Genomic DNA, 27,494 nt, shown 5'->3' on the forward strand with positions numbered 1-27,494 from the left:
TTAAACACCAACCTAGCTTAAGAGCTACGCCAACCCGCTGCTAAAGAGCCGCTCACTATACAATCCGAGTTACGCTCTTATTTCAAGGACATGAACATAGAGGAATAAAGCGAGTGGAAGTTTTGCACGTAAAAGTTCTATTAGCTCTACATTTATTTGTAGGTATTTCAATTTGTAGCATCGAAAACTAGTACCGGTCATAGATATACGAGTATGTTACCTGAATTTTCATCAAATTTCATGTTATTTAAGTATGTCGTTTTAAAATGAGAGCATAACTTGCATTTTTTCAATTGCATGGTGGCAGATAGGTTCGTGTGTCTCTTAAATCTTGAATTATGCTCTATAAACATTTCGTCTCGGTTATTTTAGAAACATGTGAAAGGTTTGATGCCTTTATAAAATCGGCCGGGCCCTAAATTAAAAACGTAAGTCTATAAGTCTAATACGGTAATGTTTTTTGCTAGGAGAACAACTTTAGTTGATAAATTAGATGGTGCCAGTATTTATCGACATTTTTATTTAAATATACCTATGAAATACCTAAAGTGGAAAATGATTTGAGATTTGTAGATCACCAAAAGGTATCGGGTCAAACTGAGATTGTTTATTTTATGACGTGTACAATTATGTTAGAAGTACATATGTGAGTAGGTACTCACATATGTACCTCGATTAGGTACCTACCTAATCAAACAGATTTAATCAAATGTCTTGCTTAGTCTGTACGGAAAAAGAAGAGTCGACGAATCGTAGAATGTCTCGGTTTCCATATATTCCACGAATCTTCTCTTTCCGCACAGACTTTAAAAATTTTATAGGTACAAAAAGATTTGACGGTAATAATACTCGTGAGTAAAACGTTGATTATGTTATTTATTAATATCGGTTTAGCGATAGGTACTTAATTGTTTAAAGTGCCATATTCATTTCCAGTAACGTTGGCGACACAGTACTTACCTATCTAATTATACATACGTATAATCGTATTTAACCGTATTTTACTAGCTACATCTGATCTAGCCTTTTGACTGATATTTAAAACGTTGTTCTGTTTAAAATCCAGCCGTGCCTACACTGCCGTTCTGTAACCAGAATTCACAACTCCAATAAGCTCAATCCTCCCGTCCTCTGCTAATACTAAACCTACGATGGAACTTGAACCCTTTTTTCTTTTCCTTTTCTTCGGGTTTACCTTCGAGAATATTATCTGCACTTTTAGCGACTTGGACACTCTTTCTTCTATTCTTCATAGACTTTACGAGTTTGTAAAACTTCCCCTTCTTTTTAGTCGGGTCTTGGTTTAAGTCCGCCGGCTCTTCTTCCACCTCGACGCTGAATTCTGATGATATGTCTCCCAAGTCTTCGATACTCTGACTTTCTATCTGTTTCTGTGGAACCTCTAGTTTGGCTTTTGAAGTCTCTGGTTTAGGCTCCTGAGCAGGTGCCACCGGTGCGTCAGGATCGACACACTGAAATATAAACAATAATAAGTAGGGAAGTACTATAGGTATGTATGGATCTACGCAATTGCAATTATAGAAGGTGAGAAAAAGATTACAAATAAACCTCATTGGGTCACAATGGTAACGTTTAGAATGTTTTTTAATCAAAAACCAAAGAAGTTAGTTGCAACTAAAGTTAGTAGCCTGTAAGCAGGTAGTCGATGAGCGCCTTCCAACTATGGTACCTACGAGTACCTACAGCATGCATTTACAGAATCAACCGAGGCGCCAACTCTGTATGATGGTAGGTATGTACCTAGTCTATTGTAGACACTCACGTCTTCCAGCTTAATCCTGTAGGCAGGGACCTGCTCGGGGTGGCGCCAGGGCTTGTGGTGAGGGTAGTCGGTGAGCGCCTTCCAGCCGGGGTAGCGCCGTGCCGCCGCGTGCAGCTGCTGTACCAACCGAGGTGCGAGCTGAGCCGTCACCCTGTACGACCAACATTTACGATAAACTAGGCGGTTACATAATAGGCAATACAAACAACGTGCAGTCCGTATGCACATCTGAATAGTGTTACCGGAGGGCACCTAGGATCTGTATAAAGTAAGTACAATTTTAACATCACCAATGTTTACAAAAATATATGTCATCACACCTGCGAGGATGTAGTTATTTACAATTACCTATATATTTAAGCAGTAACTTAGTTTTATAAAATGTTTATAGATTAGGTACCTATATTATACCTACGTATAGATTTAAATGTACCTACGTAGTAAAAAATGTGACAGTTGCTGTAAACTAATATTATGGCTCCTCTTGCACCTTAACTCACTCAGAAAATTTCATTCACAGCGGGTTTTTTTTTACGATTTAGAGTTATTTTACTGTAACAACTATAATTTTACAATACGACACGGCACGGCACCTAGTTATAAACTTAGAGCAACGAGTTTTAGTTCAAACAAGTGGTGGCTGTAGAACAAACTTTAGGCGCCAAACATTTACGTTCGAGGTTCTGGTTTTGCTTGCGCAAACACAATATCTCTTTGTCGCACGGTTTCTATTCTCCCAGTTCCATTATTAATAAACAGGGAAAACGGTTTAGTCGTCTTCAATCTCCGATAACTTTATGTGCTTATAGGTACTTAATACCTATTTAGTGCCCTACCTATCTTGTACCTAGCAATTTTTTTATGGCGTTGTATTTACATACTTATTACTAGATAACAATTATGTAGGTAGTTATTAATATCTTAAAAATAGGTACGACAATTTTTGACGCTTTAAGTTAAAGCGCGTTTTCTCTTTAACTAAATCAAGTTTTAACCAAAGTATTCAGGAAAACTTTTTAAAATAAGGTTGTATACGGTATCATACATATTCAAAATTAGTAAATCAGAGAAAATAATTTTCCATGTGCCTACCGCGGAGTAGGTACCCTTTAGTCACAAGTATTTAATTCGTTAGCTGAAGGATGGCTGTAGGTATCTCACTTTTATTTATTGACAATTGGCGTAGGGCGTGTACCCCACGGATTAAATGAGGAGAAACAAGTTCTTAAGGCCAATTCTAACCTACATTTTAACATTAAAATATTTTTTTGTTATCATTCGCGCATGCATTTCGCTGTTAAATGTTACAACTAAGTAAATGACATGACGTCATTAAGATATCAAAATGTATGTTCAAATTGGCCTCCTTGGTAATAATTTACTGACCCATCAACAGAGTGATCAACAGCCATGTTAAGCCTAACTTTTTGTACTTGCCTGTTGACAAGCCAGGCAGGCAGCGCTCCGCGGGGGTCGGAGCGCGACACGTAGCCCAGCCAGCTGCCGCCGGCGCCGGGCCTAGTTCGCACCACGAACCCGGTGAGGAGAGATAGGGCCCTGGAAACAACACCAACATACTGTTGCAAAAGCGAGATAGACGAACATACAAATTTTCATATATTAGGTAGGTTTTACCTACCTATGTTTAATTTTCATTATCATGTTTCGTTATCATAGCGATATCAAATCAGATGCTGAAATGACAGTTAAATTGTCCGAATTTGTCTAACCGATGCGAAATAGTACAGTGTTGCCGAGAAATATGTATTTAGCACTTTGCGTCTTCATCTTTGCTTCGGGGTCGTCAAAATGCGACCATTTCCGAGCATGTTTGAGAAAAAGATGTAGATCTACGACTAAATGTATGTCAGTACTAATCAAGCACGAAGACAAGACATGAGTATAAGTATACACAATTTTGTTACGGTCGATGTTTAAGGTGCCGCAGGGTCAGAGAGCGGAGTTTTTGAAAAGTCATAGCACTTTTTTAGGTAACAATACGGCTGCCACAAATTTAATTAGCAATCTTGAAGCCCTTCTCTAGGGACTTCATTAATGCGAATTCTGAGTTTTTGACTTTTGCTCAATAGAAAAAAAATCACGAACGTAGGTCTAAAATACACCTTAAAAAATTGTAACAAATTTTACACAAAAGCTAAAAATATGAAAATTGCTTCTAAAAAGTGAGCAATAATCATGTTCGAGGGAATCATCAATAACATTTTTATTTATTTAAAAAGCGGCCAAGTGCGAGTCGGACTCGCCCATGAAGGGTTCCGTATTTAGGCGATTTATGACGTATTAAAAAAAAACTACTTACTAGATCTCGTTCAAACCAATTTTCGGTGGAAGTTTACATGATAATGTACATCATATTTTTTTTTTAGTTTTATCATTCTCTTATTTTAGAAGTTACAGGAGGGGGGGACACATTTTACCACTTTAGAAGTGTCTCTCGCGCAAACTATTTAGTTTAGAAAAAAATGATATTCGAAACCTCAATATCATTTTTGAAGACCTATCCATAGATACCCCACACGTATGGGTTTGATGAAAACAATTTTTTTGAGTTTCTGTTCTAAGTATGGGGAACCCCAAAAATTTATTGTTTTGTGAACATCTTAATGCGGTTCACAGAATACATCTACTTACCAAGTTTCAACAGTTTAGTTCTTATAGTTTCGGAGAAAAGTGGCTGTGACATACGGACGGACAGACGGACAGGCAGACAGACAGACAGACATGACGAATCTATAAGGGTTCCGTTTTTTGCCATTTGGCTACGGAACCCAAAAACGTATAAATTAATTAAATTTCTACATATTATAATATGTGCGATCCCGGGCACGCACATCCATCTCTCTCACGCTTACGCTCAGTGAGAATGAGAAGGTGCGTAGCGGACATGCCAATCGTTTACGCTCCGTAGCGAACGAAACGCAACTATCACTATATCAATTGCACTAATATGGAATTGTGATAGAGAGACACAAAGCGTTTCGTTTTCGTAGCGCAAGCGATTGTCACCTTGGCTAGGTACCCTGTATGTATACGAATATTGAGTGTGTATAGAGATCTCTATTATATAAAGCGACCCGTTTTCATTGCTCTTGAGTGTAATTTTAAATATGTTTCACGTCAAACCCTACGCAGTCTCAGAGGCCTTTGAGATTTAGCCCAATTCAATCAAGTCGGTAACAACAGTACCTACGAAGACTCTACGTAGATGAAATCCTTCAAAGGCACACCCGTGGGACTGGCATGTGAGTCTCGCATAATACACTTATCTAAGCACAATTTTTTTCAATATCTCGGGGATTCTTCAAAAACAGCGGGAAAAATCATTTTTTATCCTCATGAGGCAAATAATGTTTAAAACTCGGACATGACTGACATTAGTTTACACTTACAGAGATCGGATTCTTGGCATAAACTCGCAGTAAGTAATATGTACGGTCGGTGCCCCAACTTAAGTACCCACGTCGCCATTACACGTACACTAATTGTACACAAAAGTAGATAGGTATATTATATTAGACTTATTAGAGCACCGACTGTACATGGGGCCGATTTTTGAATTTCGATCGCTCGATTTCGTCACTCGAAAATCGGTGGAAAACGGCGAAATGCTAATTTTTGAAATACGAGTGATAGAAATTTGGAATCGAGTGGTATCGACCACTCGTTTTCAATTCTATTAGTAGAATTTATATGCCTAGTAGTGAAGATATTACTGAACGAAATACACGAAATCGAGCGGTCGAATTTCAAAAATCGGCCGCTGGGCTAAAAGCATAATAGTATTATTTCTAGATAGAATTAGCCCAAATAGGTACATATAAAAACAAGTATTTTTTCAAAAGTCAGAAGTCACAACAGAAGTTTGGATCTTATGTCTGAAATTGTGTTTTCATCTCGAGCTTTCCATTTGCGGAATTATCGCACGACGTCGGCGTCCAATCATCGCGCCATAAGCCTTGGATAGGCACCTACGTCCAAATTACAAGTTAGGTTTTGTTCAAGAAGGGCACATTCTACGTGTCCTTACTTCGTATCTATGAAGAATGAGATTGAACGTTATAAAGTCCTAAAATACTTTAAACTACCTAAACACTATTTAATACCTGTGTGTTTGTGGATATCGAAAGAATATCCTAAAAGATCGTGGTTATTTGGAACAACAAAAAATTGTAGATACATAATATGTATAAAGAAACTAAAACTAACCACCCATATAGTCCATATAGAATGAAAAGATTGTCTGAAATGTGAACGAGTTTATTTTATATTAAATTAATTAAGAACACAGCGAGCTAGCAACAACAAAGGATACCTGATTGTGTTCAGTATGTACCTACAAATATAGGTAATTAACTCTTATTCGAAAACGAAAATTCACTCGTTTTCAAGTTACGCGTGAGAAACCTCGAGCTCATTCAGCGTGGTTAGAGACATTACGCCGGCTATTTTGACTTGGCATTCTAAATGAAACACTTGGCGCTCCACTTTTGGTTTTTCATTGAGTCGTTTCTTTCTACTCTCTACGTTACGCGGTATTAGCAGAAATCGTTTAAAAACTATTGAAGGACGAGAAGCGAAATGGGGCGATAAGAGTGTTGGAATAGTTATTTGTACAACAAGAGATCAAAGTTTGATATTTCTTCGAGTGCTTATTTTGAGTCCCGTGCAAGCGAAAGATTCTATAATAGATTCACGAGCGTAGCGAGTGAATCTAATTTAGAATCTTGAGCGTAGTAAGGGACTCAAAAGCGCACGAGATGTAAATAACTTTGATCTCGTGTAGTACACAACATTTTTCACCTCAGCAGTGAGAACATATTAGAGAACCCGAAAAATGTATTCCTTTTTCATCACTTACCTCTATTCACTCATGTTTTCTTAAGATATAACAATTAAAATTTCACCTCAGCAGCTCGAACAAGGGTACTTTGCTACTTAAAAACAGTAAACAAACTCGCATTTTGCTCACTGAGTGAGCAAAATCGCATTTTGCTCATTTTGTCCCACTCAGTGAGCAAAATGCGATTTTGCTCACTGTTTTTAAGTAGCAAAGTACCCTTGTTCGAGCTGCTGAGGTGAAAAATTCATTTTTTTTATAAGGACTCTTGCTCTTAATGTTTTTAAATTATAAACTGAAATATATGATACCTATTATACCTACTAAAGAAAAAGTGACCAGGCCCTCCAGTGGCAGAGGCCGGATTTTTTAAATGACTTATAAATATTTCATTGGCCGAGATGTGTCGATCGTTTGTTTTCTGCAAGTTTGTGAAAAAATATTAAACGAATTTAAATCCATAAAATATAAATTCCATTAAATTTGTTAAAACGCCGTTTAAGAGTTTACTACACGTTACGAGTGTAGGACTTAAAATGACTTAAACACATACCTATACATAGATAGGTAAGTACTTAATTAACTTCAAAACATGTTTCGCCAATTTTTCTCGTAGATACAAGCCATTATTTTTCTACCATTCAAACAAATATCGATGAAATAAGAGTGGCAAGTGGCATGCAGTTAAAATACGAAAATAAACTAGCAATACTTATATCCTTTTAGTGTTTGCGAGGTCGCTGCGGATTGACGCACACGGTATCTTATCAGCGGACAAATATACTAATGACCGGGCAGGCCTCGAGTGGTATAAATCAGAGATTGCCCCAGACCCGTTAACTGCAGAAGGTGCTGCTACGTTACGCCTTTGAAACGAGTCGCGTACAGGACATTTATTGTTCATTATCTGTAGCAAAAATTCACTTATAATGATAAAGAACTCTTTTAATAAAAAATGTAATTCATAACCTTATCAAGTTATCATGTTTAGATACCACGTACGCATCATCATCTAGCACGTAAGAATCGGATGTAACTTTAGCAAGCATGACGCAGACAGTAGCACTTAGCGTAGCGAGTCCGAAACGGAACGGAAATTGGCGCAAGTTCCGGGGCCCGGACGCTCGTTGCGATGCATCTGATGCATGTAACGTGTCGTTGCAAGCTGTTGACTAGGTTCAGTCGAGCATAGCATAGATATGGGGGCGTGCTGACACGTAAACTAAACATTAAGTATTGTCTCGGCGACTCGGCGTGATCCCGAATACTGATGCATATTTGGTCAACTTATTTATGACGCGAATTTACGCCGACTATTTTATGTTCATCACACTACGATTATGTTGGTAACGCCATTCTGTGAACGGCAAAAGGCATTTTTTTTTAAATCGGCGCAGTCATTCTTCGAACCAATGTGGATTACAGATTACAATTTGGATTTCCCGACCCAAGGCCTCGTTTCCCTCATACCTAGTACCTACCAACCTAGGTACCTACCAAAAAGCGACATGGCCGATGTAGATATTATACAGCTGCGTAATAAGCGATTGTAACGTTGGCTACGCACCCTGAACACGGAGGCCACGAAAAAAATGCTCTCAGCGTCATCTTACCATTTTTTTCTAATATGTATTGTTCGTTATTCGTGTCGATGTTCTTTAATATGGCACTCGAAGTCGCCGTGGTGAATTCGCACGAAGCGTTTTTTCGTAGCCAAAGCCAAAGCACTAGTAGTGTTTACGGTATGAGTATTACTTAGATCATCGTTTCATTATGTTTTAATGTTTTAATGTTTTATTGATTTACTTATCGTTCTTCCCTCAGCAAGTAACGGGATAAAACAATCAAGAGACGGTGTGTGTATGGAATAGAAGTTTGCATGTAATCTTCCAATTGCTCACCTGACATATCCTTTCCTGGGTGGGTAGTCCTTGTGGAAGACCGAGTGATTGAGAATCAGCTTCTCCTCGCCCGTGTCCAGCCAGGAACGCTGCAGCACGAAGTCGCGGTTCTTGAGCGGTGCCGGACATGACACTATAACAATTAAGTGCTATTTATTAACACTGAATTTGAATATGATAACATTTATACAGTTAGACCAAGTCTACAAAAATATTGATGTGTGTGCTACACTTGCACTGCGTATGCTATCAAAATTGTTGCAAACTTATCTTGGTCTAACTCTACTCGTAATCGTAATTTAATCAATGCTGAATTTGATCAAGTTATAATTCGTAAGTAAAAACTTTACAAAAATACTATCCGCTATACCGCTTCACTATAACAGCTGTAAGTTTAGTGTCATTTGAAAAAAACATTGTTTACCATATTCTGCCTCAATAAATTGCATGTTAAATCTGATTTTCTAATCAACTTCCGGTTCAAAACAACAACCTATAGGTACGTGTCAGGGGTCCACTCTGAGATTAATCCTACCGGCCAATAAATGAGTCTTCATTTTATTAATTATGAAAATTTGGTACTACTTATACTAAATTTAAATACCTACCTAGTTAAAAAAAGTGTTTAGAAAATAGAGGCGGACCACAATTAAATAAGTGAGTGGATAAGTACATTAACTCTATATTATAATTGGTGATCGTTAATTTTCCAGCAATTTTTGTGCAGCATAGTAAAAATAAAGTATTTTCTTAAATTTTTCTCTAGGGAGAGGATTGGTTAAGGTTAATATTACTGTTATTAACCCTAATTATCTATTCCACCTAGAGTAGGGCACATACAGATGCTTTTTAACCAACAATGCTGCACCAAAATTGCTGGAAAATTAACGATCACTGATTATAATAGAATTTGAGTTATATTTTACCGTGATACCTACAACGTACTTAACAAAACAGACAGCGTTTGTGGTGAACGGTTTAATTAATTAAAGGCCGATGCACGCAGCCGAACAATTTGATTTAGTCTCCGAGATATTTCGCCAGCGTATAGGAATCTACTTTCTTTTGTACTCTTTGTACTTACTAACTGACAACAGAACCAAATGTTCTTAGCTATTATCAGACATTTCTGGTCGTTCAATGGAATCAACAAAGTTTTTCTTCTTATCGAATCTGATTCGGATTAGAATAAGATAACAGTAGGTACACAAACTTATTTAATAAAAACTTATGATAATGATTATCATTATACCCCACGTAAAAATTATTTCGTAGCGCTACATCGTAGCCGTAGCGAATAGATGACCGTTTTTATTGAAACCTAAGTAACGATATTACCGGAATGTAACTTCATACACGGCGAAAGAGTTAATATAAAAACAAAAGAAGACGATTAACGTAGGTAGATATAAAACTTATAATCCCAAAGTTTCCGTAATCTGTATATCTACACGTTTATACAGTGTGGCGACCCGTGCGGTCAGTGCGGAGCGATAATTAATCAACATCACCGGTAAGTCGCTCGCCACGAGCTTGTGGTTGCCCTAAGCCCTAATCTACGCTGAACCGAATAAACAATATCGACAACTGGGTATTTTATCTAGGTAACGCTCAAATTGAATAAGGATTGAGCGGGTAACGTTTCTCGCTCCGGCTCACGCGTGACCAATTTAGTAGAACGTGATGGAGGATAGGTATTGCGAATCCAGTACGTGTTTGATTTCGGCGCAAGTAGAGTTTTTTGATTCGAGCGAACTCCATTTTTGCCATTTTACTTTACACGATATGAGCGCAAGCTGAGCTCCTATTATTTAATACATTGACTGCCAGCGACCAGTCTCTGTTCGTAGGCGCTTTTCGCTACATACGATTTTTCTCGAATTATCGGCTACACTCGTAGCGCGTAGCTCGCGCTGGCACTGAATGTGTTAAGTTTTAATTATATTAGTACATACATAGTTTGTTAATTTTAAATATATCTTATAGCTTTTGCTTACAATTAGTATAATTAACGCTTGTTATGAAACATTATTCACCTTGATTATAATCTATGATTATTAATTAACACAAGAGCTCTGTGTATTAAGGGGGGGCTAACGCAAAATTGAAGTTTTATATTGAATTTTAAGTTAGTCTTTGACACGTTTAAGGGTAAATGCCATTAAAAATTACACGGAAACTAGACTATATTTGCAAGGGCAGACTCCAACCAAAACTTTAATAGGTTAAAGTTGGTTCTACAGAAAAAATCCCAAACATATTCCTAGTTTTCATTTATTATTATCACCACCCTGCATACCATACTATTTTAGCATTTTAAACTAGCTAGTGATGCAAAGTTTTAAACAGAAAATTATTTTCAATGTTATTGAGATTGAAAGATAAAAACCCGCTCAGTGGTTATATCTTCCGTCACATGTTTCGCACTGCGCTCCATATCTTTTGTTTCCTTCTAATTTCCTGGCTTTACGCCTCCTCTTATTAAGCTTGTGGTTTTACTATGAAGAGCCTAAGAGCCCTCTAATCGACCACATCAGCGATGCATTAGTACGTGAGAGCATCCTATCTCGGGAAATTATAACTGAAATATCTGGCCGGAACTGCGTCCGGGGTGAGCGTTTCTCGGATAGAACAATCGATTTTCCGTAAGTATGATAAAAGATCAGCTTTTACTTAACGCAAGTGCCAGTATAAATGCCAAGTGTGTATAACGTGCCTATGTATGTCTAAGTTAAGTTAAATAATAAATAAATCAAATAATAAAGAAGTAATGTATATGAAAAACATGGCCAAGGATCTTACAATCTTCTGGACACGCCTCGTAGGTATCAAAGCATCCGGGCGTCCGCTAGCTGGCGCGGTTACAAGGAGCGGATGAGCGGGTTAACAAAAAATAGTATGAGCAACGCTAACTGGCACGGACGCGTGTCACGCGTGCGACAGATTTTACCTACAATTGCACACGCGTGCGTGCGCCCGCTCCGTGCACCCGCGACAGTCAGACGGGTGGCAATTTTACGGTCTTTATAATGTATCTGACTGACGGTCATATTACGGTACCGGCCTACAAATGCCACATATTTCCCTTTATCCTGATTTACGCAAACATTGAACTGATACGAGTATTCATCCCAATAGCGAACGCCATGCCGATGCCGGCCGAAAAGCTTGGCGCATCAAATATTTGATGAAATCAACGTTCAGTAACGTCGCATAGTTTCACGGGCTCTTGTTATTCATGGCGCGATCCAGCGTTATTCTACGGTTCTTGACGCATATAGGGGAGAGCGGGGTTACAAGTTCCTTTTTTTTTAAGTCCCACGGATTGTGAAGAAATCGTCCATGTTTGTTCAAAGATTTCACAGACAACAGTAACAGGGACCCTGTTATGTATTTATGTTGATTATATGCTGCCATATCCAACATTTTCGCTTCATATAAATAAAGACCAATGACTATAACATAGTCAACAATGGTCACTATTACCAGAACCGGCTATCTAAGTTATTGTTTTGTTCCAAACTTGTACTGGTAACACAAACCCCACTTTCCCCTGCCATTATGATTCTTTACACGTTACGGAGCGTCTAGTATGAGTTTGCTTTATGCTCGCAGAATTCTATTATCACCCTGTATTGTGGTATGTGGTTATGAAGATGGATAATTCGTTTTGCTTTGGGATATTATGGTAGCTATATTCATTAAATTGGTGTAGATAAAGCAGTTATCCAGTGATTAAATATTTTAACGTAAACTAATCAGGTTCATAAATAGGTATTTCAGTGGGCGGATGGGTATCTAAATAATAAGAGTCTCATCTCAACTCGTCTGAGACGATGTTCAATCGCTCTTATTTCGCCATTTTATGAAGTAACATTTCCTATGCCTATAAGTTTTCAAAAATAGTGAGCGAGATTTTAATGCAAGGCAAAGAAATTTGTCAATCCACCTCAAATTTCATGGCATAAATAAGAAATATTTCTCTCAGTCTCTATTTACTTACCCTTTGTCCTTTCACGGTCATCTGCCCAGTGTATTTGAACTAACTTTTAGAAAGCCACGTCACGGTAATGTGCAGAGGTCTCCGTGGACAGTAAATTACATTATAAAGGGATGGGGTTAATAGAGCCTCTCGCTCGCTCGGCTCGCTTTGCTTTGTGAAAAGACTAATTTAATAACACGGAAAAACCGCTTACGCCTGCGTCTTTGTACTTATTGCCAGTCAGTTTCACCATTCAGCACCATCAAACATTTATAAATTAAAGTAGCTTTTGCCTGCGCCTTCGTCCGCGTAGGTATAAACCGTTAAATTTAATTATCGATTAATGCCGAGATAAAAAGTGTTTTAAAACCTTTTCCAAGTTATAAACTGCCCATGTATCCATATAACATGTAAATAAGTTCAAGAGTTTTTGCGTGTAGGTTTAGGTAGGTAGTACATATTCACTGCCGGCGCGACCTACGCGCTACGAGCGTAGCCCATAACACGGGCAAACCATATATGTAGCAAAAAGCGCCTACCTACAGAGATCTCGCCTAGCGAGCGGGCATGTGTTAAATCTGGGTGTTGTGGGGCATGACTGGCTTCCCTCTCAGACAGTGTACTCACTGGCGGCGGCCAGCATGTGCGTGTCCCACACGGAGCGGTGCCGGGTCGTGCACGTGTCTAGTATCCATCGGACAGTGTACTCACTGGCGTAGTAGCCGACGTCGTTGTTGACTTTGATGTGGCCCGCGTCCTCGGTGGCCAGCATGTGCGTGTCCCACACAGAGCGGTGCCGGGTCGTGCACGTGTCTGGTATCCATCGGACAGTGTACTTACTGGCGTAGTAGCCGACGTCGATGTTGACGTTGATGTGGCCCGCGTCCCCGGCGGCCAGCATGTGCGTGTCCCACACGGAGCGGTGCCGGGTCGTGCACGTGTCTGGTATCCATCGGACAGTGTACTCACTGGCGTAGTAGCCGACGTCGATGTTGACGTTGATGTGGCTCGCGTCCTCGGCGGCCAGCATGTGCGTGTCCCACACGGAGCGGTGCCGGGTCGTGCACGTGTCTGGTATCCATCGGACAGTGTACTCACTGGCGTAGTAGCCGACGTCGTTGTTGACGTTGATGTGGCCCGCGTCGTCGGCGGCCAGCATGTGCGTGTCCCACACGGAGCGGTACTCCGGGTCGTGCACGTGTCTGGTATCCATCGGACAGTGTACTCACTGGCGTAGTAGCCGACGTCGTTGTTGACGTTGATGTGGCCCGCGTCCTCGGCGGCCAGCATGTGCGTGTCCCACACGGAGCGGTGCCGGGTCGTACACGTGTCTGGTATCCATCGGATAGTGTACTCACTGGCGTAGTAGCCGACGTCGTTGTTGACGTTGATGTGGCCCGCGTCCTCGGCGGCCAGCATGTGCGTGTCCCACACGGAGCGGTACTCCGGGTCGTGCACGTGTCTGATATCCATCGGACAGTGTACTCACTGGCGTAGTAGCCGACGTCGTTGTTGACGTTGATGTGGCCCGCGTCCTCGGCGGCCAGCATGTGCGTGTCCCACACGGAGCGGTGCCGGGTCGTGCACGTGTCTGGTATCCATCGGACAGTGTACTCACTGGCGTAGTAGCCGACGTCGTTGTTGACGTTGATGTGGCCCGCGTCCTCGGCGGCCAGCATGTGCGTGTCCCACACGGACCGGTACTCCGGATCGTGCAGCACGTCGTACAAGGCGTCCGGTTCCACATCGTCGAATTCGGCTACCACCTGCCACAATCAAAATATTCCATTACAATTAAAAGCACAGTACAATTTACAGTGGGTATCATCTGGCAAGTACACACACAAGTGAATATGTAGTCTGAGTGAGGTAGGTTCAGGGTAGGTTGTACAAGTACATACTTTTTCGGTAAATAAATAACTATCAATTTTTACTTGTAAGGATAGTTTCTTAAATACCTGTTTATTTTTGTTGATTCCTTGATATTTCCCTAATTCTGCCCGTTAATTTAATTTATGAATAATCCTTACTAAAATTAAAGAGCCAAACATTGTTTGACGTTCAACTATAAATTCCATGTTTACCTCCATATATCAAAATAACAAATTTACTGCGGTTATAAAGATAAATATATGTACATATATGACGATGAATAACAAAAAAAAACAAAATTATATATATATGCACTTATCCCAACGCACCTCTCGTTCTACGCTGCGCGGGGTTCATTGCCGCTCCTACCGCCGTAAGTGTAAGTACAACTACATCATCAAGGCTACGATCGAAGATAATCAGTTCAGCACTGAAATAATAGCGGTGGAATGCCAGTATAATATTTAATTCTTTATTTTAATTTTATAAATTTAATAGCAAAATAAATAGCGAATATACGATACTCGTACAAGTAAATCTGTAAAGATCTTAGGGGTACATCAGCCGACATATATTATTAAATTTTATTTTGTCGGCCTTAATTAAATTTCCACCCTGCCAAAACTTTATTTATTTAAATTTTTAATTGAATTGATTTTTCGCCTTATGAATAACCGTATAGAGTAGTAAATAACATTTTACATCTGACTTAATGACATCTGGGTTTATTCGGTTTAACTTTACAAAACGCGTATCTCGACAAAGCCATAATATGCAGAAAATAGTTAACAATCAAATGAATTAAATTAGAATTTAAATACGTCACGTGTGACATGAACAGACAAGGAGAGCAAGATTTAATGTATTGTTTCTCTTTCTTCTTTCAATGGAACGTTTTTATAGTTTCTGTTCCTCAAAAGAGGTCAGTGGTTAACACTAAACTCAAAACGCTATCTTAAAAAAACTTGATGGGTCAATGACCTGTCCCAGTAAAGTGAGGTAGTGTGCGTGAAGTGCGCTTGTGTGTGAAATGGGGTAAATTGACAGAATCTGAAAATTTACCCACCTCTACCGTCACCTTAAATCACATTTATAGACGGGTCTATCGGGGGTCTATTGACAATAATTAACATTATGTGAAGTGGGTGGTTTGAAAATATGATGTCTACCCCAAACTTTTTCATACACTTTTCGTCGGGTAGTTGCACAAATCTCTGTTTTGACATTTTGTTGGGACGTCAGTTAGCCGCGACCATGCCCAGTGAAACCTGTGTCGAAACGTCGGTAAATAAATGTAATGGAATAAATTTCGCGTTAGACCCGTCTATAGATATGACTAACAAAACACGAATTCCCAGTAAATTTACTTAGTATAATAAAAGTAAAGTTTTACTGTGACTACAAAATTTACTTTGACAATCCGCCTCTAAGTAAGTATGTAGGTATACCGTAAAATGGGGTGAGTAGGTTTCGCGGGGAGAGGTGGGTTATGAATGGGGAGAGAAGGTTTGAGAGGGGGGTGAGAAGGGATTTTAAGGCTACTGCTACAAAAATAATGTATTCCAATTTAAAATGGAGCTATAGTAATACGCATAATAAAAAAAATCGATCCAACATTCTTCCAAAATCACCTTTGTATGAAAAGCCCTCTCACCCCAAATACGAGGCACTACGGGGTGAGGTGGGTTTTCCTCTTTATCGTCAAAGTTATGAAATGGAACTACCCAAAATAAGATAAAAACTAAAATACAAACGTCCGGAACACTTATTATATACACCATTCAGTTTGCATATGTAAAAATAAAATGTTATCGAGGTTTGAATGTCAGTTTTGCGCCTACTCACCCCATTTTACGGTACTAAATTCTCTTTGTTTATATATTTGCATTAGAAAAGGTCACATTTACTTAAGACACCAAGATAAATATGAGTGAAATTATTTCTTAATCAGCTTAGTCCTAACTAAACATGAATTTCCATTCCTTCCCGTGAAAGTTTCAGTCCAACTTTGTACCGTCCGCTCCGTAGCCGACCTTCACAAAAGGAATTCTGTCCGGGGCTGGGGCTGAGGACGTCATGCTCCGGTATTCTGCGTCGACGCTTAGGTATTTGATAACACTCATTTACATAACACATCATAGGGTGTTCATAGTTTAACTTTTGTTTATATACAGTAGAATACTAGAATATCAAAGTAAATGTAACTACCACGGAGAGAATATAATGTAACTGTCATTTTACTGAAATGATAAATGTAGCCTATATATACCTAATCAAACTTGTCGCTATTACAAAAAAGCGGCCAAGTGCGAGTCGGACTCGCCCATGAAGAGTTCCGTATTTATATAGGGGATTTATGACGTACTAAAAGAAACTATACTTACTAGATCTCGTTCAAACCAATATTCGGTGGAATTTTGCATGGTAATGTACATCATAATTTTTTTTTTAGTTTTATCATTCTCTTATTTTAGAAGTTACAGGGGGGGGGACACATTTTACCGCTTTGGAAGTGTCTCTCGCGCAAACTATTCAGTTTAGAAAAAAATGATATTAGAAACCTCAATATCATTTTTGAAGCCCTACCCATAAATATAAATACCCCACACGTATGGGTTTGACAAGAAGACAAGACAAGAATGCGCCACACCCAGCCGGGGACATGCCCGCTCCGGACTAGCCGGCATACCAGGGGACGAAATTTTAAGGGAGTGACACGCTCTGGGATGGGGAGGGATAGTTACAATCAGCCGGCTATGCAGCCTCAAGCCAATATTGGAAGATAGGTGGGGTAGGTTATGTCGTTGAAGGAGAGCGTTGGTGATATGGTGCTCGTCGTTTCCGTTTCGGTCTTCGTAGTATCTTGTATCAAGCGTCGATGTCCTCATGAGGTGGCATTTGCTCGTCGATTCGAAGTGCTGTTTCTTCTTCGTCTGATTCGCTGTCGGTTTCGTCCAGTTGATATACCTATTTCTCTTGCTGCTTAGATGAATTCGCCTTTGTCGTCTGCCATGTCGATCAACTCAGATGGATGCCTGGTGTAATATTCCATGTCCTGTGTCAGCGAGTTTTCCCAAGTGTAGAGTGGTCTGCCAACTTCAAGTTTTTTGGCTCTATAGTTATATATGCTACTTCTAGGAGGTGCGGTTTTTGCTGTCTTAGGATGTGTCCTAGGTAGCACATTCGTAGGCATTTTATCCTTTTGGTTATTGTTTTGCCGTGTAGTATATCGCGAATCTTACTGGGCCTCGGCGTTGTCCCTGACTTATTTAGCATGTCTCTTAAGATTATTCGTTCGTATTGCATACGGGACTCTTTGATGAAGTTTGTGAGGATCTTGGCGTTATTGTCAGCATAATAGAATTGTCTAAGGAACCCGGATTTTGTGGCCGTCTGTTTTATTATGTTCACGCTGGTGTCCTGTAAATGGAGACAATGGCAGGCAAACAACCCTTGCGTAGGTAGTGCCTTGCGTAATTATTACTGTTAATGACCGTATTTTGTAGAACTACTATGAATAGTGCCAGATGTGTACTCTTTTACAAATAAGTTGCGTTGGTATTGTTTCAACTAGTTGCAGAGAGAAATCCCTTTTTTTGAGCGGCAGATGTGGATATTTCGGGCTTTCCGGGGAGCAATATGCCTTCGGGTTATTGTGAGTAAAGTAGGTAGGTAATACCAAATATCGTTCCTGTTATGTGTAAGTAGTTACGATATAGTTTGTTTTATGATAATTGATTCTCTGGAATACAACATATATATATTATTCTGCACCTATACGATTGATGTCTTGTTAAGGTAGGATAATCTACCATTTCAGGATATCATTTAATATTATTAAATGTGGAACAATGGCACCAAACTAAATTCGTGAATAATAAAAACGGACTAAATTGGCTATGAAATCAGCTTTCCTACTAAATAATCGCGCTTTGGGCCAAAGCTAGCTCGATGGTGGTAGGCTAGAGGTACTGGAATTAAGGCTGGCAAAATAAGGCGTTATTAATAAAAAAGATTAGGTAGATGAAACTAGATATAACTGAAATCAACTGGTAGGTAAGTGATCTGCCTTCCTTACCTAAAACGATATGAGTCGGTAGAAGCCAACAGTGGCCTGTTGGTGCTGGTATAAATTAAAGCTGGGAAAACTATGTGCAATACTTGATCTATATACTATACCGTTTATGGAGTACTAACAATTGGTAGTTGAAGGTAAATATGTGTGCCTTCCTATGTTATTTATTCGCTTATTTAAGGCTCTTTAGGATTAACAAGCGATTGTCGAAGAGTAGACCCGTCAAAATATGTCTAAGTAGTTATTATGTAGATTAGGGTAGTATTATGGGCCTAGCTTTAGTCGTAGTTAGGTTGCCTACCTAGGGTAGGGATTTAGGTTTAGGGCCTGATGGGCGTCTTTAGCCTATGAGCAAGCAGATTCGGAGCGATCTCACCAAGTTTGGCCGTGGTGTAGGCGGGGACGACAGACGCCGCGTCTCGACGTTGGACCGACGTTGATGAAGCAGCGATCGCACCTACGATCGTCACGGTGGGCTTGCACAGGCACGGGCCGCATACAGATTAACGCACTTGTACACGTAAATATTTTATAATTGAGGTGCACTGATAACCTTAACTATAAACACTTTCACGGGATTCTGTAATTTAGTAAGCAAGCGACCCGAGAGCTTTAGCGCGAGATGGCTCTTAGATGTTGGCGCGGCGATGCTCGACCATCTGGCGATGGGTGCTATTGTTTCGTTGCGCGTTTATGAGGTTTATTTGTTCGCTCTGGGCACGACCACTCGGTACGGCGTCCAAAATGGAACTCCCTAAATACCCCACACGTATGGGTTTGAAGAAAAAATTTTTTTTGAGTTTCAGTTCTAAGTATGGGGAACCCCCAAAATTTATTGTTTTTTTTTTTCTATTTTTGTGTGAAAATCTTAATGCGGTTCACAGAATACATCTACTTACCAAGTTTCAACAGTATAGTTCTTATAGTTTCGGAAAAAAGTGGCTGTGACATACGGACGGACGGACAGACAGACAGACATGACGAATCCATAAGGATTCCGTTTTTTGCCATTTGGCTACGGAACCCTAAAAAAGGTTTGTTTTTAATAAAATATGTTGTTGAAATAGGTATAATATTAAGAAGTACCAAAACGTAGGCTAGAAATAAAAATAGCGTGTAGGAACTTACAGCCCGCGACCGCCGCTTCCAACGTCAAATATGCCTACCTTTATGCATATAGAAGCTTATTATTCTTATTAAACATCTCATCTCATTTCTAGACGCAATTTCACTGTGGCGCGATGAGATGTCACTTAGCTTAGTCTAGGCTGGGTTTACACATGCATAAGAGCGAAGTGGCGACACGACTATTCACTCCGAAATTCTAAATCTGTGGCGCAGAGTAGACCTTTAACCCGTCTTAGCCCCTTTGATACTGCACGCTGTTGTATGGGAACCTTGCACTTTGTGACTATGCGCTGAAACTTGGCATAGTTGATCCTTAGGTGGTCTTGAGTTGATAGAGACCGGGAGACAACGACAGCCAACTCACATTTAGTGGGGGGAGGGGGGGAATTTCGACGCTGCCGCGCTTCAATTGAAGCCACATTTCTCTAAAGCTATAGGTATTAGGGCATGTGATATATCATTTTCAGATAAATTGAGGATGAGGAATCTATTTTTAGAACAAAAACAATGCACTTTCTAACAAAAAAAATTAATAAAGTAGAAAAGACTAAAAAAAGTATATTTGTTTTTTTTATAATTACCAATTTTTTTTTAAAGATAACAGAAATCCCAAAGCAAACAATATAGTCGTAAAGCTACACTTATCTATTTTACAAAAATATATAGTTTATTATATAAATCTGTTGAAACATGGGAGATAGAAAATAATATTCAGCGTGGGTTAGGGTGATCTCAAATATAAAGATAAAATTACCCAGTATGTTTTATTTTTTTAAGCGCCCTTGAAGTTGTGAACATACTGGGTAATTTTATCTTCCTTGGCATTAATTTTTTTTTTATTCCATTCAAAGATCTAACGATAGTAAATGTTACCATACTGAATTGGCCTATCTATCAGCTTAGCACACAAAAAAAATCAAGCATCTACCGCAATAATTCACGTCACCATAAATAAAAATCTCATCGTACTCGGCGATAGGTGAAAAATTAAAAAAAATCATAATTCCGAAAATACGAAAAATCGCGGAACATACATGGGGGTGATTCAGATAGCGCTCTAGGTCCTCTACCTCCCAGCTTCAGTATATCACTACTTCTTGGGACACCTTGAATAATAAATCTATATATTTTTGTAAACTAGATAAGTGTAGCTTTATGACTATATTTTTTGTTTTGAGAATTCTGTTATACTTTTTTAAAAAAATTGGTAAATATACTTGGTAAACAAATATACTTTTTAGGGTTCCGTAGCCAAATGGCAAAAAACGGAACCCTTATAGATTCGTCATGTCTGTCTGTCTGTCTGTCTGTCCGTCTGTCTGTCCGTCCGTATGTCACAGCCACTTTTCTCCGAAACTATAAGAACTATACTGTTGAAACTTGGTAAGTAGATGTATTCTGTGAACCGCATTAAGATTTTCACACAAAAATAGAAAAAAAACAATAAATTTTTGGGGTTCCCCATACTTCGAACTGAAACTCAAAATTTTTTTTTCATCAAACCCATACGTGTGGGGTATCTATGGATAGGTCTTCAAAAATGATATTGAGGTTCCTAGTATCATTTTTTTCTAAACTGAATAGTTTGCGCGAGAGACACTTCCAAAGTGGTAAAATGTGTGTCCCCCCCCCCGTAACTTCTAAAATAAGAGAATGATAAAACTAAAAAAAATATATGATGTACATTACCATGTAAACTTCCACCGAAAATTGGTTTGAACGAGATCTAGTAAGTAGTTTTTTTTTATACGTCATAAATCGCCTAACTACGGAACCCTTCATGGGCGAGTCCGACTCGCACTTGGCCGCTTTTTTTAGTCTTTTCTACTTTATTAATTTTTTTTTGTTACAAAGTGCATTGTTTTTGTTCTAAAAATAGATTCCTCGTCCTTAATTTATCCGAAAATGATATATCACATGCCCTAATACTGCTTTAATTGAAGCGCTGCAGCGTCGAACTTCCCCCCCTCCCCCCCACTAAAAGGAATTGGCTCTCGTTGACTCCCGGTCTCTATCAACTCAAGACCAGCTAAGAATCAATTGTGCCAAGTTTCAGCGCATAGTCACAAAGTGCAAGGTGTCGTGCACTATCAAAGCAGCTAATTCCGTTTGCCGGAACGAAGCGCGATTGAGTGGGGCCCTTCCTGTTAAGTACTCGTACCTTATCGTGCCTCAAATACCCTCTTAAATATGAAGAAGCTCGGGAAAAAACCTTATTGAAATACTAAATATGTACATATTGAATGTTTGTGTTAGGTTAAATATGTGTTCAACTAAATAATGACCTCTCTTTATAATAACCCACTTCATGGGTCTCTATTTCCCAAATATTTTTAAGCCATAATGTATTGTTTGCCCGCATTTTCCTTAGTCATAATTAATTTGGTTCAGAAACGCGTCACTTTTCAGGACTGCCATAAAACAAGTTTTATGACTAATGATAATATGACAAACAATACATTATGACTTAAAACTTTATGGGAAACAAGGCCCCCCCCCCCCACGCCCACTTCATACAGCAAGGATCCTAAGGAGGAGCATACCTAATGATCACAGATTAGGTCAAGTTCCAACGTCTTCATAAACCGGTAACCGGTGTTACTACTTCACTTTGTTAATATTCTTTTTAATATTAAGTATTACAAAAAGCTTTAGATAACTAATTTACCTGAATCATGGCTGAAAATTATTAAATATTGCCCGCAAACCCTCGATACCACAAACTGTAGGTATTAAAGTCGGGAACGAACTCCCTGAGTGCGCCCGATGCTCCATTTAAAAAGTTAGGCCACGCGTCAAAATTGAACCTTGTTTAACTAGTTGAGCCCGGTATAAAGGATGACTCACGCTAGACCGGGCCGCGGCCGGGCCGGAGCTTTCGGCGCTTCGTTTTCTATGGAAAGGATCACGTGATCACCTGTCATTGTGATAGAAAAGTAAGCTCCGGCCCGGACACGACGCGGTTTAACGTGAGTCATCCTTTAAGGTTTAAGGGAATGAAACTTCTTAACTACCGATGCCATCATTCATAAAGCAATGATGGTATAGGTAAAATCTTAGGCCCTGTAAATTCGTGTTCTCCTTTCAGTCTCACTGAGCGTAAACGTGAGCGAGATGGATGTGCGTGCACGGGACCGCGGATATCATGTTTTTGAAATTTGATTTGATGTAAATTTTAATTTAAAAAAAGTAATCGATGAGAGAAAATTTTTGGCAACCATATTGTGATCTACAAAAGTGGTACGATTTTTCAAAAACGCCGCTCTCGAAGATACGATACCTTAATCGTTAAGAGCCAACAGGAGCTAAGATTTAAATATTTTAGGTAAATATACCCGTCTCACTAACGGAAGCGGCTCCTAAAACTAGTGCGATAAGGACAAGGCGAAAAATCCTGCGTAAAAATATCAAAAATCGAGGTTTCGTACTCGACTGTTTCCTTCTCCAAAACTTAACCAATCGTAACCAAATTTGGAAATCTAAATGATTATGACATTATCTGTGTCGGACCGTTTTGCTTTTTTGACTAATTGATGTCAATTTTGAATAGCACGCCTCTCATTGCGGCATAGTCAATTAGGCCATTTTGGCCATTTTTGAAGGGGCTAGAGCCCTTCAAAAATGGCCAAAATGGCCTAATTGACCTTAAAAAACAAAAATATCAAAAAAAGCAAAACGGTCCGACACAGATATCGATAATATTAATCTTTGTTGAAAAAAATCATTGCTCTAGCTTCAAAACCCACGGAGGAAACAGTCGAGTACGTTTGTATGGAGAAATGAGCACTCCTGTTGGCTCTTAAAATGACACCCTCCAGAGTATTTTGCTTTTCCCTGTAGGTATGTACTTGAATTGAGATATCGTTGAGCTGCTCCACTTAAAACTTGCTCCGGGTTCCAGTAGGTATTTTTCAATGTTACGCGGTTACTGTCGGAAACCCACTTCCTGCAAATTGTTTTTAAACTTTTGACAGCGGGATAGATACGTCGCCGTTTTTATGCAACTGTGTGAGTTTAGAGAAATATAATGCCTCGGTATTGGTCTGACCTGAACTATGATACTCGGTACACTTTGCCATATTATCAAAAACATGTAATATATTAGTACCTACTTCATTTATACTACGAGTAGAATGAAGTAGTGTGAGCTTATTAATTTGATTAAAATCACATACTTAATCAAGAACAAGTTCAAGTTTGTTTATTTGACCAAGTAAGTCAAGTACATCTAACACTGATTTAAACTTTCACGATTTTTACACATTATTAAATTGTACAACGCCCATGCCTAGATCCCTGTTGTGCATCCCTAGTGCGCAAAACGTTCAAGCTGATAAACAAGACAGTGCGGGTACTTAGTTCGAAAAACTCGCGCGGTTAGAAGATGCTGATGTCAACTTAAGCCAGTCTTCTCCGAGACCACGGGGACAACGCCGTCCTCGAAACATCGGAGGTAAATCTTAAAACTTAGATACGCGATTAAATCCCGTTGTAGGTACATTTTAATAACGTTAGGTACATCTAGCAAGTCAAATACAGGTCATTGCTAAAACTAATCATGCAATATCTTAATAGGTAGACACAACACTTATTAGGTAGACGTAACACTTAGTACATCGTATAACGATTTTTTTTAACAGATTGTACCGTCTTTGAGTTTTGGCCAATAAGCTTCCCTTTTTAGTCAAAGTACGTAAGTGCCGCGACGACATGCCCTTTTACAGGTACGGGTTTTTGTTAGTCACTTTAAAGAATGTGGGCACTTTACCCTCCGTTTAATAAATGAATCTAATGGCCGTTACACACTACCGCACCGCACCAAGGTCACGGTGGGTCCGCACCCATAAGTGAGAGCGAGAAAGAGATATCTCGCAGTGCAGTGCGGTAGTGTGTTACGGCTTTAACGATGCGCCTAATGCACAGACTAGTATTACTTAGGTCTTAGGCAATAGTGCTAATGCTAATTATACCTTCAGATATACTTTACTCTTTGCTTCAGACGCTTGGAGCGAAACCTCTACTGCGAGCAAATTCCGGAGTGAGGTAAGGTAAACGTACTGGTGCTCGACGCGGTCCCAGTACATGTAATCTTGAAACTTAAGTAATTGTCAATGTGACAGCAGGGTGTCATCTATTGGGCATTAGCATGTCGAGCTCTAGTACGTTTACCTTATCTAGAGATACTTACGCCTACCTATTAGAATATACTGAGGTTTTATTTCGTTCTATTTATAATTTAAAAATAGCTCCTACATTTTCTTATGGAACTCACTTCAGCTATCATAAAGTAAATTCGAACACCTGTCGTAAAAAAAGCAATAAATCACAAAAGGCAAGATATAAGATAACAAATAAAATTACGGCACGTTCCGTTGCCAATATTTCGATATCCGTCCAATGACTTTGCTTCCGACAATTTCCGAGAAATTCCAAATATCCATCATCCAATCCATCTAGACGAATTATGCGATCGACAACAATATGGATTCCACACAACTGCAGTTTACTACATTCATGATTCCATGCACACAGTTGTTTTTTTTACGCAATCGAGATTCTTCCTATTCGCGATTCTACACAATATTTTTTCGACGCAACCGCAGTTTACTACATACATTCGTAATTGCACTCAGTTGTTATTTTTACACAACAATATAGCTTTTCATCTTAATTAAAAAATTATCAATCAATTAAAAAATTTGGGTAGCTTATTTTTTATCCAAGCTGCTTTTTATCGATTCCCCATACAAACTTCCACCCTCCTTTTCACCGCCTTAAAGGGTGATTTCAGTGATAAAAAGCGGCCAAGTGCGAGTCGGACTCGCCCATGAAGGGTTCCGTATTTAGGCGATTTATGACGTATTAAAAAAAAACTACTTACTAGATCTCGTTCAAACCAATTTTCGGTGGAAGTTTACACGGTAATGTACATCATATATTTTTTTTAGTTTTATCATTCTGTTATTTTAGAAGTTACAGGGGGGGGACACACATTTTACCACTTTGGAAGTGTTTCTCGCGCAAACTATTCAGTTTAGAAAAAAATGATATTAGAAACCTCAATATAATTTTTGAAGACCTATCCATAGATACCCCACACGTATAGGTTTGATGAAAAAAAAATTTTTGAGTTTCAGTTCTAAGTATAGGGAACCCCAAAAATTTATTGTTTTTTTTCTATTTTTGTGTGAAAATCTTAATGCGGTTCACAGAATACATCTACTTACCAAGTTTCAACAGTATAGTTCTTATAGTTTCGGAGAAAAGTGACTGTGACATACACGGACAGACGGACAGACAGACAGACATGACGAATCTATAAGGGTTCCGTTTTTTGCCATTTGGCTACGGAATCCTAAAAATGATCCTATGTCCTTCTCCGGGGCTCAAACTGTCTCCATGCCAAATTTCAACTAAATCGGTTTGGCGGTTTAAGCGTGAAGAGGTAACAGACAGACAGACAGACAGACACACTTTCACATTTATAATATTATATACTAGCGACCCGCCCCGGCTTCGCACGGGTTAACAAATTACGCATAAACCTTCCTCTTGAGTCACTCTATCTATTAAAAAAACCGCATCAAAATCCGTTGCGTAGTTTTAAAGATCTAAGCATACAGACAGACAGACAGACAGCGGGAAGCGACTTTGTTTTATACTATGTAGTGATAGTATGTATTAGTAGGTAGGGATAGTAGAGCGATATATGACATATAGGTAAATAATATTCGTCAACCCATTGATAAATAATGTTTTATAATATAACAATACTTACATATGTTATTTTAAGCTATAAATAAGCTCCGAGAAACGCAGTGGTATGTGTACGAGCCGCTTACGATCTTGATTGTTGGTCGTACGTCGTACGCAAAACCACGCAGCCACAACTTCAACGACGAAGTTAAGTACATACCTACTTTGTGAGACTAAACATATTTTGAAATGTCCTCCAATCGTTCAAAGTCAAAAGTAAATTACGAGTGTACCTTATGCTTCGAGATAAATCACCACCCAATTGATGCGGCCCCGCAGAACGACTTGCAAAATATTCATCAAATCGTTAAAATTTAAGCTTTTGAGGCTTTTAGATCGGTACAAAATAACCAGTCCCGTAAACTTTAGTTGTTGCCTGCGTACCTACATTTTTTTATGCATCATTAATGCAGAAGAATAAGCGCTGTAAATCGCTCGGGATAATCGTTTTTATTACCTCGGATTTGAATCCGGATCATAAAACGCCCGCCGCCGGCTACATTCCTTTTCTCCCTTCCCACATTAACCTGAGATGGTCCCTTTACAAGTTTCAGCTTTTATTCATAAAACAAATGACCAACTGCTTTCAGAGCGTATTAAGCCTAAACAAACCACCGCATAACAAACTCTGAAGGTCCCAAAACAAATGTTTACTGTCCTTGTTTATAATAATCAATACAGCCTTCAGTGTTGTAAGCAAACAAGTGGTTGTGGTGAATACTTGAATAGGGATAGAAGAGTGTCAATTTCAGGAATGAATGTTTTTACTTTTTAACCTACCTTGACGGTTCTTAGCGCGCCGTGAGCGGCGTCCTCGGCCCAGACCTTGACGCCGTCCTTTTCGTACTCCAAGGTCCAGCCCTTTTCGGAAGCGAGAAGGCCTTTGAGGGTTTCAAAGTCGGAGTCGTCCGCTACGCGCGCCTCGCCGCGCGCCCATCCGGCTGAGCCCATCCGACCGCGGACATCACAGCTCGACTGCCCGACTGGCCTGTCTCTGCAGCATGGCCTGATGGCTCGATACCGCGCATGCGCGCCCTCGTCTCTACTTTTTGCACACGTGTTGGTGAAAGCTGGCGCGACTGTGTGGGTGACTCGACTGAAATGTGTGTCGTAAAGTACCTACTTATTTTCCGTGTATT

General features: G+C 39.4%; 1 protein-coding gene across 1 annotated transcript; it reads right to left on the reverse strand.

The window, feature by feature from the left end:
• Nucleotides 1-848: 848 nt before the first annotated feature.
• On the reverse strand, nucleotides 849-27,415 carry LOC134648994 (START domain-containing protein 10). The gene is made up of 6 exons (XM_063503682.1): nucleotides 27,136-27,415; nucleotides 14,143-14,290; nucleotides 8,543-8,675; nucleotides 3,221-3,340; nucleotides 1,784-1,934; nucleotides 849-1,472 (listed from the first exon to the last, which is right to left on the reverse strand). Exons 1-6 carry the CDS (start codon nucleotides 27,304-27,306, stop codon nucleotides 1,116-1,118), a joined length of 1,080 nt encoding a protein of 359 aa, XP_063359752.1. The 5' UTR covers nucleotides 27,307-27,415; the 3' UTR covers nucleotides 849-1,115.
• Nucleotides 27,416-27,494: the final 79 nt, after the last annotated feature.

This window comes from Cydia amplana, chromosome 1 (genome assembly GCF_948474715.1).
Source record: "Cydia amplana chromosome 1, ilCydAmpl1.1, whole genome shotgun sequence".
Classification (NCBI taxonomy): domain Eukaryota; kingdom Metazoa; phylum Arthropoda; class Insecta; order Lepidoptera; family Tortricidae; genus Cydia; species Cydia amplana.

What these genes read in the sequence shown, in the direction of transcription:
- LOC134648994 (XM_063503682.1), bottom strand. Translation starts at nt 27,306, where the DNA reads ATGGGCTCAGCCGGATGGGCGCGCGGCGAGGCGCGCGTAGCGGACGAC. An exon ending in GCGCGCTAAGAACCGTCAAG is followed by an intron (nt 14,291 to 27,135) that starts GTAGGTTAAAAA and finishes TGATTGTGGCAG; the next exon opens with GTGGTAGCCGAATTCGACGA. An exon ending in CGACGTCGGCTACTACGCCA is followed by an intron (nt 8,676 to 14,142) that starts GTGAGTACACTG and finishes TAATTGTTATAG; the next exon opens with TGTCATGTCCGGCACCGCTC.